Source organism: Piliocolobus tephrosceles, chromosome 12 (assembly GCF_002776525.5).
Source record: "Piliocolobus tephrosceles isolate RC106 chromosome 12, ASM277652v3, whole genome shotgun sequence".
Taxonomy (NCBI): domain Eukaryota; kingdom Metazoa; phylum Chordata; class Mammalia; order Primates; family Cercopithecidae; genus Piliocolobus; species Piliocolobus tephrosceles.
In genome coordinates, this window is record NC_045445.1 from 41,240,513 (window position 1) to 41,265,651 (window position 25,139).

Here is a 25,139-nt window from a genome sequence, read left to right on the forward strand (position 1 = left end):
CCATTGTGCTGATGTGAGTGGACTTTGCTTTCTTTTCTCTTCTTGGTAAATTCTTTTCTTTTGCTCCAAAATAGGAAATCACCAGGGTCAAGAAACAATTTCCATTTGTTCATTCGTATGATAAGCTCACTGCCCCCATATTCCAAGCTTTTCCTATATACTTAGCCCTATCGTAAGCCTATGACAGATATATAAATGTATATATAGATATAGATGTATAGATATGTATATGTATAGATGTATATTTTAATTTCTGCACTTACAGGTATTTTAAAACTTTATAAAACTAGAAAATAATTCGAGGTAGCTTAAAGTACTCTAAGGATTTTGAAATCTGAACAGCCCTTGTCTACCCGGGCTTAGAGGGAAGTCAGTCCCCTCTCAGGTCAGAAATGATACTTGCTGGCCATATCTTTACTTACTTGGACTTACTTGGCAGATTGGTTTTTGAACAGAAGCAGTCTTGGGAGGTCTGAGACAGGATGGGACCCAGGGAGAGTTTACAGTTTATGTCAGAAAAAATGCACTGTCCAAGAGCTGTGCTGTGGTTCTCAGTGACTAGCTCTAGAAAATAGTTACGTGGAGGAATGGACTTGTCATTTATTTGTGTGCGGACATGAAGCCTTCCCTTGACAAATGCAAGGGCCCCCAAACTATTAAGCATATGATTAATATGTATCTGATTAGACTTGACATAGATGCTATTTGATTGCAACACCAAACTGTACTCATGTGAAATAGAGGGAAATTTGCTGCTGGCTTGTCATTAATTTATCTTGGATGTCAGTTGTTATTGCACTGGACTACTAACTCTTAGATGTTTGGCCCTTCAGGGGATGGGTGTGTTCCAGCAAAAATTGATGCTAAAGTGTAACTTGGTAAAGAAAATTTCATATCTCACAGACTTCTGCTCTGAAATTTGAATTGTTTTAAGGGAAAAAGTAGCCTTCATCATAAAAAGTTGAGAAATAGATTTGAAACAAATTTAATAGCATTTAAAAAGCATTCTGACTATTGTATATGAGGTATCTATACTGCCTTCATTCATTGCTTGCTTCCTTTCCCTCAATATGAATAGGTCTAGTTCCTGGAGATTTCCCAACTTATCAATTTCCTCTGCTTTCTTTTTTGGATATTAAAATGCTTGTTGGAGTTGGGCTATAAATTCACACTTTACCAGTGGATAGTGCCATCTAATTCATGATATCCCTTAGCCTGACTTGGTAAAATACCAACTTCAGGTAGTATAAAATCAGGTTAATGTCTTGCCTCATCAGTTGTCTCTGTCAGAACTATGCTAAGTTGCTTAACAGAAAATGAGAAGACTTGTATTTACCTGATGTCTAGGTTTAAGGAGCTTATCGCATCCTTTTGCTACACCCCATATATTCCTTTCCCTCACATTTTTGTGAGGACATTCCAGAGAAAATTACAGGATGGGGTAAGACTGAATTCTTTTAGAGAGGGGCAAGCTAAGAGACCTGCTGAGAAGAAGTAGCTTGCTGGTGGTCACATGGCCAGTGTTGGGTAGAGCCAGAAATAAAACTGGTATCTCATGACTCTTCATTCCCTAAACCCTGCTGCCTTTCTCCCTGTCTGAATCATCCTTTGGTTCACCTCCCAAAAAGAAAATGTGGGTGCTTGTTCAGATTTAGTAACCTCTGCATCTTTTAAGTTTTTTAAAAATTGCTTCACTCGTTGGGCCTTTCTTTTTTCAAAAGACTATGAGAAACTTGTCCAGACTGCTTTGAGATTGGGGTGTACAGAGAGTCCTGCTGCCCCTCCGGGAAGGGTGCTCAGCCAGTTGGAGATAAATGGGGACAGAGTGTCTGCAACCATTTTTCTTTGCAACGTCTGAGGGCACAGTGGTAACTGGTTGTTGGAAAATAATGAAAATAATATATGTTTTGGGAGAAAATGTTCATTTCTAGTTCCCACTGGGCAGCCCTTGCTGAAAAGGTTGCCTGAAATATATTTCTGGCTTCAGACTTCTGAGGCTTTTCTGGGCATTAGTCCTAGAGATTTTTAGTAGTTTTCCAGGGGCCCTCCCCAAAATATGTATGTAGCTTTACAGTATAAAGAAGTTCTAAGTATTGAGCTGGGATTGAATGATGGCATTCATTTCAAATGAGATCATCAATTATTGTTAAGTTTTTAGTCCTCATCCAATTTGTGCTTTCACATGGAGTCTAATTGTTAGGAAATTCTGAGTTGCTCTTGCTAAAGGAGGTGAAACCTTTGACTGGGAGAGCAGGCTTACCACCTCTGCCCAGCGGAATCTCAGAGGCCATGTGATGTCTTCCAGACTTTCAAGCCGGCTCACTTCTAGCACATATAAAGGCTTGGAAGACCACATCTCAGAGAAAATCAACTGGTTCTTATTTCCCTTTTTGTTTTAGCAGTCTCTCAGAGCTGGATTTGCTCCTGGGTGCTGTTTGTCGTGTCTCCTCTATGTTGTTCAAAGGAAAACATCCCTTTTGCTTATCCTCAGATATAGGAAATTGCTAATTAAAGTTTTGCTTTTCTGCTGTGACTCAGTCTTCATTAGGCTTTGCTCTTTCAGGGCTGAAATTTCAAAGTTTGGAACATCATCAGGGAGGTATTTGGGGTAAACAGGTAGTTCTGGAACAGATCTAGGAAGGAGCCTTCATTGTGATTGCTTCACAAAATCTTTGAACATTTCTAAACCAAGAAAGGTATTCATGAATAGAAGAGTTATCCTTCTGTCTGTTGGAAATGGCTCAAGTAAGGCTGTGTTTGAAGGCAGATGGATATGTTAGATAACCTGCCTGTGTCCCATATAAACAGATAATTTAGTGATGGCTTACAAATGGCATCATGAACTTTCCTTTTTTCTTGAGCCTTAGAAGTTCTTCCAAGGAAAACCTCTCTGGCCTACTTAGCAAATCAAAATTAGGGAAACTTTCTCAAATTAGACCTTTTGTTAGGATACTGTTTTTCTCAGCTTTCTAAGTACAAGGTCACTCAGGTAACTACTTCTCATTGCATTAAGGTGGTCAGGGAAAGGTTATGACTACTTTAATGGTCAGAGGACCCTTGCATTTATTTATGTCTTTCTCTTTACAAAGACCTCATTTAGATTCTTTTCCTGAAATTCATTCCTTCTTGCTAATCTCATTAACTCTCTTGCCTGAAGTTCTCTATAATCACTGTGCTCTAAACTCTACATAGAAATGTTGCCTCAGGCTTACGAAGAACTTTCTCCTGCAATCACAGCTTCCATTTGCTCCCAAGTTCAGTGCATTCTTTCGTGGACCTGGCTCTGCTGACATCCAGGAAGGAGGTATCTTGCTGGGGAGGGGATAGCACTGTAATTATAAATCAGACCTGTTTTCTTGGTGAGTCACTCTGATCCAGGTCTTGAACCAGGGTGCACCCTGTGCCCCTATTGCAGCAGCAGCCGAATGAGGTTAAATGGTGCCTTTCCGTCCTTGCCCTTATCTTTCGGGACACGTAGGTCCTATTGAAGTGGAGGCTCATTAAACTCCAAGTCAAAAGAGCTCTGTGTCCTACAGCAACCACGGTATTCTCCTATTCAAAGACAGCCTCCCCACCCCCTACCAATTTGACCTCACTGGAGATTTTCGATGGATGCCTGGCATATCCTCTCACAAGGCTCAAGGCAGCCCAGGCTTCTGGCTGGCTGCTGTCTTATGATGATCTGGAGTGGAAGCGGCTTGGGTAATTGTTTCAGGGATGGTGGGAAAAAGGCCTTGGCAAGATCAAAGAGGGAAGATGCTGCGGGTGGGCTGCTTACTGAACTGAGTGCACAGGAAGGGAGAGTGTGGAATGTGAGAGGGCTGGCAGAGAGAGCCAGTGAGCCTTGTTCTTTGGCTTTAGGCTAGAATGAAAGCCATGGAGATTCAACAAGAAGGGGCCCAAATGTTAACCTTTTCTGAACTGCAGTGGCTAGTGATGATTTAGATGTCGCATTGATAGCTCGTATTAGAGTAGCCAGTGAGTGCATTTTCTAGAGTCCCATTGCAATTCTACTCAGTTCTCTAAAGCTAAATTCATACCGTTTTACTCCATTTCCACCATTGTTCTTAAGGGCTAATATTTTCCCTTCTTTCTAGATCTCTTACTACTTATTTGATTTGTCTTTTTGGTTTTAAAGATACATAATTTTCTGCTACCACACCTATCCACAAAGCATCATAACCAATTTCCTCCTTCCCTGATCTTAGAGGAAGGTGTCATAGGCATAGATATTCATATGTCTAATACTCCAAAATAATTTTCCAACAACAATAGGATTTCATTGGTGAAGGTAAATCTTATCCAGTGTTTTGATGGATTATAGATTTGGATGGAAGATCCAAGGATGTGAATTAGGTGTGCATTTAGAGTATTGATAGGATACAGATAAAATACATGTCCACCCAGGAATATTCCAAGGTGTTCTGTTCTTGCATTATTGATTTATTTGAAGAGCATTTCATCTAAGGATGGCATTCTCCATATTTATCTCAGTGTATTTCCTTCCTTCCTTCCTTCCTTCCTTCCTTCCTTCCTTTATTTATTTATTTATTTATTTATTTATTTATTTTTGAGATGGAGTCTCGCTTTGTTGCCCAGGCTGGACAGCAGTGGCATGATCTTGGTTCACTGCAACCTCTGCCTCCTTGGTTCAAGCGATTCTCCTGCTTCAGCTTCCCAAGTAGCTGGGACTATAGGTCTGTGCCACCACGTCCAGCTAATTTTTTGTATTTAGTAGAGACGGAGTTTCACCATGTTGGCCAGGCTGATCTCGAACTCCTGACTTCAAGTGATCCACCCACCTGAGCCTCCCAAAGTGCTGGGATTACAGGAGTGAGCCACCGTGCCTGGCTGCATTTACTTTTAAGTAGGTGTTTTTCTACCCAATGTGTTACAAGAAAGAAATTATGTTTACCCCCAAATAGAGATGGAGTGATCTCTTTGAGCTCAATTCTTTCAGTCTTTCCTATGATTTTGGCTTTTGAAATTCCTAAATTGGAAGCTTTGTGGGTTTCTCTTTAGTCGCCTTTACAACATGAGCCCTATTCCTGAGGTAGCAAGTTTTTAGAGGTGGTTTTTTTTACTCTTCAATTCTTTTAATATCTACCAGTGGACCACAGCCTACTGGCAATGGATGGAGGCAGCTTGCTAATACCAGGGTAGTGTTACCAAATTGCTTCAGCATGAACCCTTACTTGGATCCAGTGGCTCCTGGGTAAGACTAAATCAGATCAAACTAAAATCAGGCTTATGGAGCAACATATAACCCGTGGTGTGAAGGAGAATAGCAGTAAAAATACACTTCAGTTGTGACATTTGTATAATAGTGTTTGGAGTTGTGGACAATACAAGGGAAGAGGAATATTAGACAATGAAGGCACTGGACTTAGTTTTATATTTTTAGCCTTAATGTCCTTTAGCCAATGGAGTGTTTGTATATGTTGGTGGTCATCCAGCTAGTATTAATAGTCTGTCCTTTCTGCCTACTGATCTGTATTTTCTTGTTTGTATTTTTTAAACATTAAAAATATTTACAGATATATTAGTATATCCCCAAAGAACCTTGCAAATGTTATCCTCATTTGACAGATTAAGACATTAAAGTACAGACAGATTAGGTGATACAGTCAGTGATACATTTAGGAAGAATCCCAGATCTCTTAAATCTAAAGCATTTTACCCCTGTTCTTTGTCCACTAGTGAATAAATGGGAAGCTAAATGGTTAAGTCACTTCCATGCAAATGGCTAAGACAAATGGGGCTCTAGAAGCAATTTTGTGTATAGCCATCCTTTAAAAAATAAGTTTGAAAGACACCCACAGTTGTTGGAAGGAGGGAAGAGATGCCATCACGTGGTATTCATTTGCAGGGATCAGATTTTCCTGAGTCAGAAGAGGGTTAAGAGATCTGCCAAATATTTGGGAACTGGTTCAAAATATTACAGAAGTGTAATGGAAAATCATATGATTGATTGAGCTCAAGAGTATTTGCCTTATGCTTCAATAGATTGCCTTCCCACTGTTCTTCCTCCCACTTTTATGATTTTCCTTTTAAAACTTATCTCTGAATAGGAATGATATGAAACTCTTGTCTTGACTGGGTCAAAGTGAATACATTTATGAGGTGTGTGTTTGTTGTTTGTATATTTGCAGTGTTGCAGATAAGCTATACTATGCTCATTTTTGTTCTTGAATGTAATAGTTATTTAATATTAACTGTTCACCAAGAATATAGTGACCAGTAAACTAGAACTAGAACTTAAGAGAGATACCAAGGAAAATAGAAGGGCTCTACCCTTAAGTTGCCTATGGATATTGCCTTCCAACTGAGGCAGAAATTTTGTCTTGTTTCCCGCTACGTCCCTTCTGCTCTCATTTGTAGAATAGGGCCTGATGTATAATAAGCATTCAGTAAATATCTGTTGAATGAATGAATAAATCCACACATTAATGAAATCTTTAAAAAATGACTGCTAATACAGTACACATGATGAGAAGCTGTAGAGAAAAGCAGCAATCAGGATCAGGTAAGATTATTCAAGGAAGAACTCTTGGAGAGTTTAGTGATTTATAAGGAGGGATAAGAAGTGATCAGACCAATATGAAATTTGAGTATTTGCATAGTAGACCTGGTAGAATTTTAAGGCAGTAGGAGCTTAGATTGATAAGGGCATTTTGAAGAGCCATATCTAGGCTGAACACAGGGGAGTGTGACAGTAGACTGAGTGGTAAACATAAAAGCATCAAGTAGTTTGAGGTATGGATGAAAGAGAACAGCTCTGGTCTAAAGAAGAGAGGAGGTAGGTTTAAAAGTGCCTTGGATATAATAGGTACCTAATAAACACTAATTGAATGGGTGTGCAGTAGGTTAGTAGGTTGCTCTTTCTTTCTTTTTCTTTCTTTCTTCTCTCTCTCTCTCTTTCTTGTCTTTCTTTCTTTCTTTTTTTGACAGAGTCTCTGTCGCCCAGGCTGGAGTGCAGTGGCGCAGTCTCGGCTCACTTTAACCTCCGCCTCCTGGGTTCAAGCGATTCTCTTGCCTCCGCCACCCAAGTAGCTGGGATTATAGGTATTCATCAGCACACTCAGCTAATTTTTGTATTTTTAGTAGAGACAGGGTTTCACCATGTTGGGCAGGCTTTTCCCGAATGCCTGACCTCAAGTGATCCACCTGCCTCAACCTCCCAAAGTGCTGGGATTACAGGCGTGAGCCACTGCATCCAGCCGGTTGCTTTTTTTCTTAAATGACTATTTCAGGAAGTCTGTTACAGCAGCTGTATATAGGATGGACTCATGGGTGTATGTTTGTGTGTCTGTGTGTATGCGCATGCATGTGTGTATAGATTAGGAGAGCAACTGAAAGTAAGATCTGTTAGGTGTTAATATAGCTTAAACTGTGTTGGCTATGAACATATAAAGAAATGGAATAATATGAGAGATGTTAGAATTAAGACGTAATGATAGATTGGATATGGTAGACAAAGGAAAGAGGGAAGAATGATAATTCCAAGATTCTGAGACTGGAAAAATTAGGTAAGTGATGATGATGATGACTGAAGTATCAAAAGGATGACATTTTGAGGAAAGATGAAAGTCGTCTGGGGCATGCTAAGTTTCAGAGTTAGAAATCTTACAGTCACCTAGAGGTCTGTGACTGAGGATAACATGATAACATTAAAATATTAGTGTGGCACAAAGGAGATCTCCAGTAGTGCTGCAGTGTTGAGCAAGGTTTCTGAACCTCAGCATTACTGACATTTGGAGCTGGACAACTCTTTAGTGGTAGTGGTAGGATGCTGTCCTGTGTATTGTGGGCTGTTTAGCAGCATTCCTGGCTTCTAGTCACTAAATGCCAGTAGCACCCCACCTCCAGTTGTGACAACCAAAGATATCTCCACACATTGCTAAAATGTCCCCTGGAGAGTTGGGCATGGTAGGGGGTGGGGGGGCGATTGCCCCCAGTTGAGAACCGTTCATATAAAGCCAGAAAAGGAAACTACCATAGATTGGACCTTGGAGTACGGTAGGAGGTGGGAGTCAGGTTAGGGTTAGAGAGAAAGTGGATCTAAAGATCAAGCCAGGGAGTAAAAGTGGTGTAGGGGTCTACATTAAGAAAACACAGAATTGGAGAAGGCAAGGAAAGGATTTGACAACTTCTTGAAAGTTGGCATTTTGTAAGAAAACTTTAATACATAAAGGATTCCCTCCATTCACTGAATGTTCAGGAGGGATTTGGCTTAAATGATAGATTTACTTAGAATCTTTAGGGCTCATGGGTACTGGTCTCTAGATTAGAAACTAGAGTCACTAATCTGTGGTCCTCACAACTCATTTTATGCACAAACACTCAAGCCACTATCTTGGCTTTGGAAACTTTTTAAGTGAACCTTCAGTTCTTTGAACACTGAAAACACAAAAATAAATCATCTAGGGTCTTATGACAAAACCACACATTATGTGGTATGTCTCTTGCATGTACATACACACAAACTAAAGCAAAACTTTTGTTTTTACCTCTAAGAATGTGTCAGTACAGAATTCTAGGACCACATTTGGCTGAGCCCTCTTGGATATTGGTCAGTGTTGAAGGTGAGAAGGGGATTCTGATTCATAACCTATTTGGGAGTTAAAGACTCTTATAGATCTTCTGAGATCATGTATCTAGCCCTGCTTTTTTTTTTTTTTTTTTTTTTTTTTTTCTGAACTTCTTAAATCCTGGTGGGGCAGGGCATTCCTAAGAGAGAGAATATCACCTCCAGAGGCAGTGAGGGGTGAAATACTATGGGCTATTCAGTAACCTTAAGCTATGTAACCGTACTGAAGCATCAAGTATGAAAAGATGATGGAGCAAAATAAGGTGGGAGGCCCATTCTCTAGGGAAGACAGATAACAGACAACAGAAGTGAACGTGAATATAACACACACAAAGCTCTGGCAATTGTTTTTTCAAGTGAAATTTTAAATAGAACCCTAATACGTAAAGCACATAAAAGAGGAACCATCTGATGTAACCCACCCACTATAGTGGCCCCTAAAGCATCTCCACCAAACACTAAGACTCTGCATCACCATCTGAAGACCTCTCCAGGGGTTTGCCAACTTTTCTCTAAAGGACCATACTGTAAATGCTTTGGGGTCTGTGGGCCATGCAGTTTCAGTTGCAACTCCAGCTGCTCGACTGCCATTGTAGCTATAAGGCAGCTATAGACAAAATCAGTGGACACGGCTGGATTTGGGCAGCTGCTGACCATTTTGGTTTGCTGACTCCTGAAACCCCCCTCATTTTTTTTTAAACAAGTGAGATTTCTGTAGCTGAGAATAGAGAAACAAGTTGCTATTAATAGCACAGCTAGGACTAGAACCCAAGTCTCCTGATTGTCAGCTTGTTCCTTTACCTTTCATTTATCTGTCAGATAGAAATTTCTGATATGTATATCTGTGTGTGTGTGTCACATACACACACACACACACACACACACACACACACATACAAACACAGCGAGAAAGAGGGAAGAGAGAGAGAATGAAAAAGAGAGAAAGATAATTAGTTTTGCCTAAGAGTCTTTATTTAAATAGTACTTTTGATCTTAGGTAAAATATTTCTTTCTCCTAAAGTAGAGGTACCTTGCAAATCATGTCATTTGGAGAGAAATATGGTATTCTTGCAGCTACTCAGTGGTTGCTTCTAACTGTATTTCCAATGAACAACTTGCTATCCAAAGATATCCACAGCATAAAGTGTTTGAGGCCTAATGTTATATGTCTTCCCGTGGGGAAATCGCTATATTTGTGTTGTCTAATTAGACAAGGAAGTGATCATTAGAGTTACTAAGAGAATGATAGCCATGTCAAGGATATCTGGAGTGAGTGTTCAAAGTTCAGAGGACTGGAATGTGTATGACTTGGTATTAATTTTTCTCTAAAAAAGAACAAACAACCTGGAGTACTTTCTGTACCATATACTCTACTAAGCACTTAATGCATCATCTCATTTGATTCATATAAAGATACTTGGTGATTTGTCATGACTAAGGTAAAAGTGAAGCACATAACGTCCAAGATAGTAGTGGAGTCAATAAAGCGTGTAGGTCTTTGTTCCTTTTTACACGTAGATAAGATCTAGAAAATGTAGAGAGTGTAACTTAGAAGATGGTTGGCTTTGTTGATTGCATCTCTAGGATCTTGCACTGGTCACATGCAAGAGTTGTCTTTTTCTACCCTAACTTACCTAGAGAGTAGGCATTTACTAAGTGATTATGACGTTTATGGGTGAGTTGTACTTTTTCTCATTTTAAATGAAGTGGGAGAACTATGCCAGCCACAATGGCCCTGCTACCTTGTGGAAAATCATCCCAGTGGCAAATCAAAATGGCATATTTTTTGGCTTGCTTTGTGGTATTTATCTGACCTGCATGCCTATCTTCAGCCAACTCAGACAACTCCCTGGCTTTTATTGCATTTCCCTTCCAGAGAGTTGGTTCAGTGACTTATATTGCGGGGGTGCTTTTGCTAGGATACTTTGGTTTCCTTTCTCAAGAAGTCCACATGGCCCTGGATTGCTTATTTTTCAGTTTTCTGAGCTTGCATTGCAGTAGTTTACCACCAAGGCAAGAACTGCATGCTATCTAAATTTAATTGCCTTTAAGTATAACTGCTGTAAGCCTTAGTAATTATAGTTAACTTTCTCTGTATTAACATTGCCCTGCTCCCTTAGGGCTTTCAGAGCAATTCACAAATAAATGCATTCAGCTTTAAATTGCTCATAAGGATTATAAGACCCAAAAGGTGAAGGATAGAGGATGTTTCCTTCTCTCCAATTATTCCAAGCTTAGCAAATAGGAAGACAGAGGCAAAAGTTTTGGTTGCCCTAGTCAATGTTGTTATAAACAGCCACAAACCCCGGGGAAGAAAGGTTTAAACTTATTGAGATAAAGAGAGTGATGGTGTTTTGTTTATTTTATTTCCTAGGAAATGTTCTAATGGATAAAAACATCTAGGCTTCGAACTCACCTCAACTGGTTTATAAGGCTAGATTGAACTAGACTTGGAATGAAAGGAAATGTCAAGGAAGTACAACAGAAGTAGAAAAGGTTTTTGTTTTCCAGTCACCTAGGCAAGGCATACTACAGGTCTGGTAGGAAGATACAAGATAGGATTCCTTCGACTTAGAGAAAGTTCAGCAATTCTAATTTGAGGAGGGGGCCATTATAAGACAAGGAGGGTTTTTCCACTAGTACATGCTAGTGCTGTCTGACTGGAAATTCTACCAAGTAGTGATTTGGACTCATTGCCGTGAAGGTTTCTGCAATGAGGGAGTCAGGTTGGTTCTGCCAGCTGGGCCCCAGCTAAGTGGCTGTTAGGCAATGCTGGTAAGGTGGGTAACTTCTTATGTTGCAGTTATCTACCTAGGTAACTCAAGAGCTTGGGAATTTGTTGAAAAGTCAGAATCAGATGCCTGAATTTCTTTTTGACTAGGTTATCAATAATATTTTCATATTTTTATCTAAAGAGTGAAGGTGTCCCTAACATCAACTTCCATCAGAAGGATAATGACAGACGTGCCCCACTTGGAAGAGTTTCTGCTTTGGAAACAGCTATGAGTTGATTTATTAGCATTGAGGGGGCCCCACAAGTGTTACAAGAAGCTTCATCTGCTTATTTGTTAACAAGTTGGGAAGCCTGCAGTTTCCCCATATCTTCTTTAAAGATATAGATAGATAGATAGATAGATAGATAGATAGATAGATAGATAGATAGATAGACAGACAGACCGACCGACCATAGGGGTGTGTGTGTGTGTGTGTGTGTGTGTGTGTGTGTATCTTCTTCTTTAAAGATATCTTTTAAAAAGATATAGATATATATCTGTATCTTTAAAGAAGATATAGATGTATCTATATCTATATCTTTAAAGAAGATATAGATTATATATATATCTTTAAAGAAGATACATATCTTCTTTAAAGAGCTCTGAGATCTTTCTCATTATTTTATCTGCATAGAGCCAAACTTTTGCTTCTAAGCTACAAGGTTACAAAGAACTCACACTCTTATTCCCTGCTTACTTCTACATTTGCTTTTGGATATGGCTTATAGGCTTGCAAAGAGAAATAATAATGTTTGACTCATTTAGTTTCACTTTTGAGTCATTAGTTTGAGGCTTTCGGGATCTTTTATGGTTCCAGAATAAAAGTTATGAGACTATAACCCAGGGTCTCCAATTCAGGCTCATGAAGTAGCAATCACAAATAACCTAAAGAACTAGCACGGCAGTGCTAGGCAATGTGGAGGGTAAAGGCTTTTGAATCATCACATGACACCTTTACTTTTGAGAAGCAGAAACTTCCCAGGAGAGCAGTGATGGATTATATGGGGTGATTACCAGGACCAAAGACTTCAAAAAGACAATTCTGACCTTGTACCTTCAGCAGTTAATCACCCTTTTTCTCCCACTTGGAGAAGAGACAGCTACATAAAAGTGGGTGGGATTCCTTTCCATACCAAAGCAAACCTTTCTTCCTGGAGATCCCCCCTTTTAAAGGATTTGCCTAATGCAATAACCAAAATAAGTTATGCCTTCCCCAGGAATATTCCATATGAGAGTGAAAAAGACCAGAGGTAAGGATGTGTGTAATCGGGAATCTGAAAAACTTGGCTATCGAACATAGATGGTACTGATGGGAGTAGACTTTGGAAAGGTATAGAGATGGGGAAGAAGGAAGAGGTTTAAAAGGGACTCTCGATTCCTTCACATTCTCTGTATGAGCAATACAAGGCAGCCTGCTACTCACCGTGGAGGACCTTCTCGCCATCCATTCCTTTTTGCAGCTGGACTCTAAAATAAGAAGAGATCTAAACACAAGGCTGGATTTGGGGGATACATAATTGACCCTGTTGCTTGCTGTTTTTCCTTTCACCTTGCAAATTACCCAATGTGGGTTTCCAGCTGAAAAAGAAGCAAGTGTACGTTGACAAGGTGGAGAAGATGCAGCAGGCCCTTGTACAGCTCCAGGCAGCATGTGAAAAACGTGAGCAGCTAGAGCACCGTCTCCGGACACGACTGGAGAGGGAACTGGAATCCCTGAGAATCCAGCAGGTATGGACAACTTAAAGGAAGAAAGGGGAAAAAAAGTCAAGAAAATGACATTATTCCTGGTTGCTTATTTTTCAGTTGGCATTTGATGTGAACACTGAAAGCGCACACTTGCTCATCTTTACATTTTTCTCCCACCTAATCTTACTCCAGAGTGCCTCCCAATTGTGAATACAAAGTCTGTTTCCTTAGCTTCCTATCCCAGAAATATCCTTTAAGCCTATGATCTTGCACCTTTTATTTTCACATGAACTCCAGGAACAGTAGATGCTGTAAGAATTAGAGCTGCTACACAAATACACGCCTTCATATTGTAGAACTAGAAATGGTCTTCAGAAATCATCTGGCCGTACCACTCTTCAGTTTTAGATGAATGAAAATCAAGACTAGGAAAAGTTGGCACAAATCGCTAATGATAACCACAAGTTACGGGCAAGATAGGAACTAAATTCTAGATTTTTTTTTTCTTGAGACTGAGTCTCACTCTATTGTCCAGGCTGGAGCGCGGTGGCATGATCCCAGCTCACTGCAACCTCCACCTTCCAGGTTCAAGTGATTCTTCTGCATCAGCCTCCCGAGTAGCTGGGATTACAGGCATGCACCACCACGCCCGGCTAATTTTTTTAGGTATTTTTTTTTTTTTTATACTTTAAGTTCTAGGGTACATGTGCATAACGTGCAGGTTTGTTACATATGTATATATGTGCCATGTTGGTGTGTTTTTTTAGGTATTTTTAGTAGAGACAGGGATTCACTATGTTGACCAGGCTGGTCTTAAACTGAACTCAGGTGATCCGCCTGCCTCAGACTCCCAAAGTGCTGGGATTACAGGTGCGAGCCGCCGTGCCTGGCCAGATTTTAAAATTCTCGTTTCTGTTGTGTGTTATGCTGGCAGGCAGGGATGGCAGTTTTTAGCCCATTAATTCACTTTCTGAGTAGCATGACAATTTGATATGACAGGCCCCTTTCCTGGCCAAGGGAATCTCACATTCAAGCCCATGATAGGAAGTCCTGTGGCCTTAGGAGGAGATCTGAATTCCCCCTGCTTCTTTCTGAATCAGAGTCGAAACAGAAGTAGGCTGGGCAGTAATGCTTTCCAAGAATAGGGGCTCAGACACCATGGTTCTTCTCTCACTAACTTGAAGGTTCTCTGCATCTGGCCCAACAGCGTCAGGGCAACTGTCAGCCCACCAGTGTTTCAGAATACAATGCCGCTGCACTGATGGAGCTCCTTCGGGAGAAAGAGGAGAGGATTCTGGCTCTGGAAGCTGATATGACAAAGTGGGAGCAGAAATATTTGGAGGAGAATGTGATGAGACATTTCGCTCTGGATGCTGCTGCAACCGTGGCTGCTCAGAGGTAAGTAGCTGGTAGGGCATGAGTGGGAAGAACAGAAAGGTCACTGATTCATAGATTTTTCCAGTGTTTTATTTTCTTTAATATTCTGGGTTCCCCCCCACTCCCGTTTCTGCCTAAGTGTGTTTTCTTTCATCTGATTATGCAGGGATTGAACGGCTGTAGAGACAGAGTCAGGGATTTGAACATAAAAGTTGTTTTATAAACTTACTAGAATCATAGTTCAGCTTTCCCCAGAAGCCAGAATAATTGCAGATGGGATCAGCTGTAAATTTGCACCCCTCCTTCCCCAGAGCCACAGATTCTTTCAGCCACATATGCAGGTTGTTTAGCCCCAGGACTGGAGTGAAAGCCCCTCCAGAGAAACTACCACTCAGAAACTAAATGTCACTGAGGAGTTACTGCTGTCATTTGATAGCTCTGGCTTGTCCAAGGTATGTCAAAGGCTGTGCTGAACTTGAACCCATCCCTGCCCTTTGGGAAGGTCAATATTTGAAGGCCACATTCTCTATGTGCACGACCTCATCATGTGTGAGCAGTCACATTTCATCTGGTAAGGGAGAGAAAGTGGCCGAAGGATTTTTGTTTTTTGCTTCTTATTTGTTCCCCTTTTCAAATTATGAAAGTTCATTATTGGCCTTTGGAGGAAATAGTTGCTGTTACTCCATGTGTCTGTCTTGCTACTGCTCATAATCATCAGTTGGGGTAAAAAGAAAGGGAGAAAGAAACAACAAAAACTGAATTCAAGTCAGGTGATGACTTGAGTTGTGGCGATAACAGAGCCTTGGTCTGGAATTGGGTATGAAAGGCAGGCTACAGCATATTGCACCCAGATAGGTCTCTACCCAGAAAGTTATTAAAAACCACAGTGTTGTTTTTAACGTTCTCCTAAACATGGTAAGCCAGCAGAGTCTGGAAGTCCTTGCCAGACTTTGGGTTGGTATATGCGTGTGGAGGGGGTGGTGGATACATTTATTTTTGAGTCTGTCTCATGCCAAATCAGAGGTGGGGAGGTTCAGTGCTAAGAGCTGAACCGGTGCTTTATAAGCCTACTTTCTAAGCCTACTTTATAAGCCTTCTTTAGGAAGACATGTCTCTCTAATGTGATCTGCTTGTCTTCATTAGATATCATCTATGCCTCAAATGGATGGAAGCTGCCTGTGGCTTGATTTTGAGGTCCTCATGGGCTTAAGCTTGCTGACCTTGTTTCCTAAGCAAGTCATACTCAATACATGGCAGTGTGGCAATAGAGTGCACAGAAGGCCCAGCTCTGCCAGAAGATGGTCTCGAAATTTGTAGGCAGGTTAGAAGCAGAATTAAATGTAATTTTACCTGCTAGCTCCCAAGGAAACACCTGTGTCTAGCACTTGTTCAGAGGTTATGTAAGAAACGCTGACACTAAAAAAAGTTGTTATTATTGAGAGGTGGAAAGATACAGGGTAATTTTGTCACCTTTAGGCAGAAGCTTAGTAATGTTCAGGTCACGAGAGTGTGCAGTGTGAGAAAACACTAGAAAGCTAGGGTTCATGGTTCCTATTTCAGAATAGACTCCAGGTCAAAATGTAGGAGAGCTTAGGGGGTTGTCACTGGGGCTTTGTATAAAGAAACTATCTTCCTTTCTTCCTCCTTTGAAAGTTTTGTGTATTTGGGGAAACCCCGCTCAGATGCATTTTCAGAATCTATTGGCTCCCACAAGGTAGATTTAATTTAAACTGAATTCCCTTTAATCATCAGATAGAAACTTTTCATCTAATCACTGTTTTTGGCAAAATGTGCATGCCTATCACTCAATAGGATAAAGCACAGCCTGTTCCCACCTAGAAAGAACACTTCCTGATAGTCCCACAGGCGAACATTCCAGATCAGGACTGTGTGTCTTTCTGGCATGCTACTAATCCAATCCACAGGAGACACTGGCAGACAGACTGTATTGAAATTTCTGTAAAATAAGCGAATTGGATTAGGTCATTCCTTCAGACCTTCCTATTTCTAGGATTATGTTACTCTTCCAACGATAGTGCCTCTTATGTTCTACCATGGAGGTTGGTTTTCTTTTCCTCTTTCCTTTCAAATGAGATTTTATATTTGGGTGGTAACATTCAGAAAACTTTATTTCAACACCTGTGGGCTCTTCTGCCTTTCTTTCCAACATTTCTTTTTATTCCTTTTGTCTACTTGTTTTCCTCTTCTTTCTCTCAGTCTTAAATGTACCTATTGACCAAGGTTCTGCCCTTTGCCCCTTTCCATGGTAAAAGTTTAATATTTTCTTTTCTTTCAAAAAATTTTTTTTTTTTTTTTTTGAGTAGGAGTCTCGCTCTGTTGCCCAGGCTGGAGTGCAGTGGCGCTATCTCAGCTCACTGCAACCTCCATCTCCCGGGTTCACGCCATTCTCCTGCTTCAGCCTCCCAAGTAGCTGGGACTATAGGCATGTGCCACCACGCCCAGCTAATTTTTTGTATTTTTAGTAGAGACAGGGTTTCACCGTGTTAGCCAGGATGGTCTCGATCTCCTGACCTTGTGATCCACCTGTCTTGGCCTCCCAAAGTGCTGGGATTACAGGTGTGAGCCACTGCGCCAGGCCTCAAAATAATTTTTAAATGTCTAGGATATTGGCTACAGTTGGAAAGTGCTCAAGTGTATTTGAGTAAGGAAGGAAGGAAGGAAAGAAGAAAAGAAAGAAGGAAAATGGAAGGAAGGAGAAAGGAAGATGTGAAAACAGGAAGGAAACAATTTCTAAATGTATAAATTATATCCCTAAATCTGGTGCCACATTTTAATGATCTGCTTGGTTTCTGTGTATTCTACCAGGATCTCAAGCTTAATATATTCCAAACCTAATGGCTCATTGGTAAATGACAGATTTCACAGTTAGGACATCTTGCTTTGGTGGTATCAACGATAGTTGGAGAAAACAATTTTTTTTTCAATTGTGATATTAGTTACATATTAAAAAATCACCTGTTGTAAGTGTACGGTTTGATGAATGTTGGTAATTGTATACAACAGTGTAACCACCACTACAATTAACATAGAGGACCTGTTGTAAAGTGTTCTCGTGCCCTTGAATTTGATCGCTTCCTCCCATGCCTGACCCCAGGCAATGACTAATCTGTTATTTTGTCACAAAATTATACTTTTCTTTTCTAGAATGTCATTTAAAAGGAATCATATTGCATTTACTCTTCTTGTTTGACATATTGCACTCAACACAATGATTCTGAGACCCATCCAAGTTGATGCTGAGTAGTGTTCATGGTATGGATGTATCACAGTTTATGTATGCATATTTGGATATATGCATATTTGGATTGTTTCCAGTTTTTGACCATTGTGAATAATAAAATACAATATAAGAATAGGCAAGTGTCTTTTCTCAGGTGATAAGTCATATTAGGTGGTCTATTTATATCCCTTCCAACGCTTAGATATTGGTTTTTACCCTTAAAGAGTCCAGTAGGAGGCATTTTGATGCATGTGGAAAGTGCTGGCATTGTCCTTTATCCTGAGATGCATCTTAAACATCAGATACAGCAACTCTGTGAGATTGGTCAGTTGTATGTTTAGGTGAATTTTACTTGATGAAAGGTTAAGAGGGCCGAGAGATAAAGATAGATAGATAGATAGATAGATAGATAGATAGATAGATAGATAGATAGACAGATAGTAAATTAAGATATTTTGGCATATCTAAAATGAGTATTTGATACTTAAAATATTTGTTTTGTTGAAAGTGATAACAGGACATTTATTTCTTTCATTTTAGTTAGATAATTTGCCCAAGATCACACACAGCTACTAAATGACAGAAGAACTAGGATTTAAATCTATATTTTTGTCACCTTAGCTGCTATAACTCTGCTGCTTCTTAGAAATGGTGTAGCTCAAAGATGGTAATAATAGTGATTATTAGCTGTTCAGTAAGATACTAATTGAAGCTAATTATTTAGTTACCTGGAAATATTATAAATAATCACAATAATATGGCCTGAATTAAGGCACCATATTATTTTGTCCCTAGGGGGTCCTCTCTAGATGCTTAATATAGATGAGGGGAAATTACTACTGAGTAGGAGTCCCTGTTCATTTGCAGAAGAACCAATTTGGCAATGCAGATTTTTAGTTTCAGCTCATAAACAATGAATTTATTCCTGAAGAGCAGCAAAAGGATGACAAGATAATGCACCCAATCAACCATGTAATTGTTATCAGCTTGCATAATGTTTCATGTTTATTTTGAGCAAAAGTAAATTCTGGAAAGAAGGAAGTAAAGAAGAGGGAAGCAGAAGGTAGAAGCTGTTCACACACATAATGCATGTCTACCTATTCCCTCTTTGTAGGCATTTCTCAATTTCCTTCCTCTGCTTTCTTCTCATTCTACCTTCTGTCTTAGTTATATCCTCTGCTCTAGCTTCTCAGTAATAGCAATGATAATAACTGTAATAGTAACTCTGATATCTCTAAAATTAAAGTTAGAATTTTGAACAACTTGTTAGATATTGGCATATGGCAATTCTTAAGTCACTTTCACTCCCGTGTACCCAAAATCAAAACCCATTGCAGTGCTTTCCAAAAGAGCCATTCCTCAGTTTCCTTTCACAGCAAACAGTGTTTCATTTTTCCTAGGCATTTGAGTTCGAAATAACAAAGTTGTCATTCATTCTTCCATCTCCCTAACTCCCACATTGATATTGTCTCCAAATTGTATCAGTTCTACTTCCTACAGCCTGTTTCCATTTCCGTTGCCACTTCGCTGGTGCATAGTTTCATGATCTGTTGCTGGGATTATTACAATCACCTTGCTGACTGGTCTGCCTGATTCCAGTGTTTCACTTCTCTTATCTCTCTGTCACATTTCTAAGAGAGATAAGGCCATCTTCCTAAGGCATGGCTTAGATCATTTTATTCCCTTGGAAAGCTCTAATAATTTTCACTGCCTTTTGCAATAAAGTCCAAACTCACTTCTGTACTAGTTAATTATTTACTTTTTTGTCTTCCCTTGTAAGTTTCCTACAGTTAAGGACTAGTCTTATCCATGCCTCTCCCCTCTCCAGCCTCCCAGGAACTTCAAACACAGTACTCCACTCGTGCAGAGTTCACACATTAAATAAACAAAAGGATGATGCTGATAGGAAAAGATAGGCTTGAAGTTTGAAAGGCCACTAGGTGTTTTAATTAGGAGGTTATTGGTGACATGCTAGATAGCAGTTTGAGCAATGTGATGGGATAACTTTGTTGGAGAAAAGAAGGAGAAAGATGACAAACTATTTACTTAAGAATTTGAGGTGGAGGATGTCAAAATCAGGAATATGCAGTTTGGGGTTTGCAGGTTTTATTTTCAGACTGTAGCCCAGCATCTCTCTCCTGATGTTCTTAGAGAACGTCTTGGAGTGTTGGAAGGTAGCAGGTCAAGTTGCTCATTCAAATATTGTGCTTGCTTGCTTTTGCCTAAGCCACTAGCCTAGTAGCCCTAGTCTTCTAGAAGGAAGATTGATGCTGAGGGCTGCCCTGGCAGCCCTGTCGGAATTCACTAAGTGCCCCACATTTTCAGGCTCCATTCCTGAGGAGTTCACAGTGTCCATATCAATTAGCTGGCAGGGCTCTGAGTCCCCAAAATGGTCTTTTATGCGATGAAAGTGGCAGCAGGCCAGCACTAGTTCCCCCAGTGACAAACCGTATGCTCAATTCCCCAGTGTCCGTAGACACCATGCACTTTTCAACGGTCCTGGCTCTAAAGCCCCAACCTTCACATTGGAATTCTGCAGTACAGGAATTGCTTCCAGGATTTTACCAAGAGCTGGAATTCTTTCAAGTCAGAATCTCTTGTAATCTCTGTATGTTAGTCTCCTTCCATCTATCCACCTATGTGATTCGTTCTCTCTCTCTCTCTGTCTCTCGCTCTCGCTCTCCTCCACCTCTCTCTTTCCCTCCTTCTCTCTTTCTTTTAGAGACAGTGGCCTTGCTGTGTCACCCAAGCTGGAATGCAGTGGCACAGTCGTAACTGACTGCAGCCTTGAACTCTTGGGCTTAAGCAATCCTTTTGCCTCAGCCTCCTGAGTTATGTGGTTCTGTCTTAATAATAGCTTTGTTGAGTGTTTTTACCATGCCCGACACTGTCTTACTGCATAATTTTATCCTCTATGAGATGAAATTATAAATATTGTTCCCATTTGGCATATGAAGCGGCTTGCTTAGAGCAGGTAACTTAACTTTCAGAGGTCATAAAGCTTGTTAGGGGCAGAGAATACTTGGAGAAGCTGGGACCTGCTGAGTTGTCTGTATTCAGAGCCTGTGCTCTCAAGCACTATGCAAATGCTGCTTCCTCTTGGGTACCCAGTAGGACTACAAGCCAATGAATTGCACTAGAGAAAGTATAGAATGCTGAGATGGTAAAATACTTTGAGTTTAGCAAATGATGAAAGCCATTGTATTCTTTCCCCTTCTTGCTCTCCAGTTATTTCATCATTCCATACATGGTTTCAACCTTGCATATAAGGTACATGTATATTTTGGGGAACAGTAATTTTATAGAGGCTCACCCAAATCCCCAACCTGAATAGCAACTTTCTGCCTCTTTCTCTTGCCACTTCATCCTCATCGGCACTGGACATAATCTTGAAGCTAAGAGAACATAGTTAGCTGCCAACAGAAAACATTCCTGGAGTTCTCCTGCAGATCCCCATTCTCTTAGGAAGTATAACGAAGCAGTGCCAGTTCATTGTTTTCTCGGTCTATTGTCTGATTTCCTTTAAGACCAATATAATTGCATCAGTATTCTCCCTAATCCTAATACCGCCCCCCCCCTCAGCCCCCCACCACACACACACACACACACACACACACATGCACACCTTTTGTCCTTATTAATTGGTCTTTGAGTTAATGGCCTGAGACACTTTCAGATGGAACATCATGGTCCTTTATGCAGTTAGAACTCTGGCAAGAGAACAGTCACTTTGTTGGGATAGACCCATTGATTTGGTGCTAGAATGTTTCAGATGTAGATTAGCTAGGAATCCAGTGGGACTGGCTCAAAGGCTCTACTTATTAGCTCACATGCCCCACCTGATCTTAGCTGATGTGTCTGTTGTTTGCTTCTAGTACTCAGGTGTATTTACCAATCTTCATCTGTAGCAATAAGTTACTTAGTATACCCTCTGACTTTCTTGAAAGTCTGACCTTTCTCCCTTTATGACTTCCGTAAGAATAAAATAGAAATATATACTTATTCCTTTTTTTTTTTTTTTTTTTTTTTTAGACAGAATCTCCCTCTGTTGCCTAGGCTGGAGTGTAGTGGCTTGATCTCAGCTCACGACAACCTCCGCCTCCTGGGTTCAAGTGATTCTCCTGCCTCAACCTCCCAGATAGCGGGGATTACAGGCGTGCACCACCATGCCCGGCTAATTTTTGTATTTTTAGTAGAGACAGGGTTTCTCCATGTTGGCCTGGCTGGTCTCAAACTCCTGACCTCAGGTGATCCACCCACCTCAGCGTTCCAAAGTGTTGGGGTTACAGGCATGAGCCACCATGCCTGGCCCAATATATACATATTCCTATTGCTTGGCCATGATCTAAAAACTTGGAGGGGCTCTCTGCCAGAACTGAACATGGGATGATACCTGTTCAGTTCTGAAGGCAAGCCTGTGCCTATCTCATCCCTCACTGACTTTTGCAGCCACTTCTATACTAATAACGTTGTCTTCTACCCTGAACGCTGAACTGTCCTATTTTGGAGGCTCTTAGGGGTTAGTTCCCCAGAAACTATCTGTTCCAAATGAGCTTGATTTCAGCGTAGGACTTTCCAGAAAAGCCTTTCTTGACTTAGAAGAAAGATAACATTCATTGATCTTGCTATGCTCCCATCTCGTCACTTCCATTTTCCTCCCCAGGGACACAACAGTCATCAGTCACTCTCCTAACACCAGCTATGACACAGCTCTAGAAGCTCGCATCCAGAAAGAAGAGGAAGAAATCTTGATGGCCAATAAGCGTTGCCTTGACATGGAGGGCAGGTAAAATGTTGTTCTGGACCCTGAGGAATCTGAGACGTTGATATAGAGACCAGATAGGATCTTTATTCACAACTAGGAAATCTGATCATGCAGTCTCCCTGCTCCACCATCACCCCTGCCAGCCTATCACTTAAAGGTGTGAGATGCAATGACTTTTACCTTGATAATCTCCACTAAACCTGGAATTCCAGGTAGGGTTTCTGTCCCTTTGGCCTTCCTAATTGCTTTTCCTCTGCCCTCTGCCTGAGCTTAAATTGTTGGCATTTGCACTCTGGGGTATTCTTTCTAGCACTGCACTGCAACCCTGTGGTACAGCAGATTGCTTAATAAAAGAGTAAAACAATATCTGCTTGGCCGGGCACAATGGCTCATGCCTGTAATCCCAGCACTTTGGAAGGCCAAGGCGGGCAGATCACCTGAGGTCAGGAGTTCAAGACCAACCTGGTCAATATGGTGAAACCCCATCTCTACTAAAAATACGAAAGTTAGCCTGGTGCGGTGGTGGACACCTGTAGTCCCAGCTACTCAGGAGGCTGAGGCAGGAGAATCGCTTGAGCCTGGAAAGCAGAGGTTGTGATGGGTCAAGATTATGCCATTACACTCAGGCTGAGCAACACTCTAGCCTGAGACTCCATCTCAACAACAGCAACAAAAGAACATCTACTCAAAGAGGGAGGTAGGATACCTGATTCCTTTTATAAACACATGATCATTGACTTATTACCTGAAGGTTGTCACTCATTCATAGAAGATCTCATCTTCTCACTGAGTAAATTGTTTCCGTTGACTGAGATTCTTCACTACAGCACCCAGTACGTCAGTTCATTCTCTCATATTCAGCCTTTTTTTTCCACTGGTACTTTATTGTGACTTACTAAGGTTTAAGCAACGGCTCCTGATGCTCTGCTGTATCCATTTGGGTGTGCAGAAAAACATGTTGTTTTTTTCTCACACTATTGCCTTTATTAATGAAAAGTCATCTTTTATGTATATATTATATATTTTTTTTTATTATTATACTTTAAGAAAAACATGTTTTAAAAACTGTAGCATACCATCCCTTGTCTTTCAACTCAGAACTAACTAGATCAACCTTTAGTCAAAAAGATAGTGGGAACTCTATGTAGTCATGTAGTCAATTAGACCAAAATGTAGAGGTAGCAAGAACATCTTTTTTTTTTTTTTTTTTTTTGAGAAGGAGTCTGGCTCTGTCGCCCAGGCTGGAGTGCAGTGGCCGGATCTCAGCTCACTGCAAGCTCCGCCTCCCGGTTCACGCCATTCTCCTGCCTCAGCCTCCCAAGTGGCTGGGATTACAGGCGCCCGCCACCTCCCCTGACTAGTTTTTTTGTATTTTTTAGTAGAGACGGGGTTTCACCGTGTTCGCCAGGATGGTCTTGATCTCCTGACCTCGTGATCCGCCCGTCTCGGCCTCCCAAAGTGCTGGGATTACAGGCTTGAGCCACCGCACCTGGCCCTTTTTTTTTTTTTTTTGAGATGGGGTCAGTCTCACTCTGTCACCCAGGCTGGAGTGCAGTGGCACTATCTTGGCTCACTGCAACCTCTGCCTCCTAAGTTAAAGTGATTCTCCTGCCTCAGCCTCCTGAGTAGCTGGGACTACAGGTGCCCGCCACCATGCCCAGCTCAATTTTGTATTTTTAGTACAGGCAGGGTTTCACCATGTTGGTCAGGCTGGTCTTGAACTCTTGACTTTGTGATCTGCCCGCCTCGGCCTCCCAAAGTGCTGGGATTACAGGCATGAGCTACCGCGCCTGGCCGCAACAAGGTCTTTATATGTTCTTTGTCTTTGGCTCCTAGGATTAAGACCCTACATGCCCAGATTATTGAGAAGGATGCCATGATCAAAGTACTCCAGCAGCGTTCCCGGAAGGAGCCGAGCAAGACAGAGCAGCTGTCGTGCATGCGGCCAGCGAAGTCTCTGATGTCCATTTCCAATGCTGGATCAGGCTTGCTCTCCCACTCATCCACCCTGACTGGCACTCCCATCATGGAAGAAAAGCGAGATGACAAGAGCTGGAAGGGGAGCCTAGGTAATGACAATAAATAAGGAAGATTATAGTCACGTGTTCAAAGAGAGCCATGAGACAAGCACCCATGCTTAAGGAAAAGGGATGATGGTCCAGGTTCTAGAGAGGAAGGTGTACCAGGGTTTTGGGTTTATATGCCTCCTGAGACCCTAGTTCCGCATTCTGGAGCTCCTCCACACTTTGAAGTCTCCCGGTGAGAATACTGATTGAGCCCAAAGCCTAGAGGACAAGAATCTTGAGTTTCATTTGGGTGTGAATGAAGGAAGATAACTCTAATTTCCTCTAAAATATTCTCACATTTGACCTTTGCCATGTGGCACCTGTATCTTTCTCCAAAACCCATGTGGCCTTTGTGTCATTCAGAATTTCAAAATTCCAGCATTTCTGTGTTCCTTCCTCCTCTGTAATAGGAGAACCCAGAGTTTTAGTTACGCTAAATCGTTTGGGTAGCAGGTTTTGTTCCCACAGTGTTCTGAGATGAGAACAGAATGTACTTTTTCATTCCATTCCTGTCCATTCCCTCCCCTCTAATCAAAACCCCAGACATATTGTGGATACCACGGGCACATTTTTAGAGCCTGAGGAAGGAAGCTTATATGTGTTTTTATTTTAACCCTTTTTGTTGCTTTTAATTCCTTTC

General features: G+C 41.1%; 1 protein-coding gene across 1 annotated transcript in view; it reads left to right on the top strand.

Moving 5' to 3' along the window:
- Window positions 1-25,139, top strand: part of AMOT (angiomotin) — a 67,171-nt gene that overhangs the window by 36,766 nt on the left and 5,266 nt on the right. The window contains exons 9-12 of the mRNA XM_023203121.1: window positions 12,943-13,092; window positions 14,258-14,448; window positions 22,332-22,454; window positions 24,270-24,502. Of these exons, the coding sequence (XP_023058889.1) occupies window positions 12,943-13,092; window positions 14,258-14,448; window positions 22,332-22,454; window positions 24,270-24,502 (697 nt within the window). The remainder of the gene's footprint in view (window positions 1-12,942; window positions 13,093-14,257; window positions 14,449-22,331; window positions 22,455-24,269; window positions 24,503-25,139) is intronic.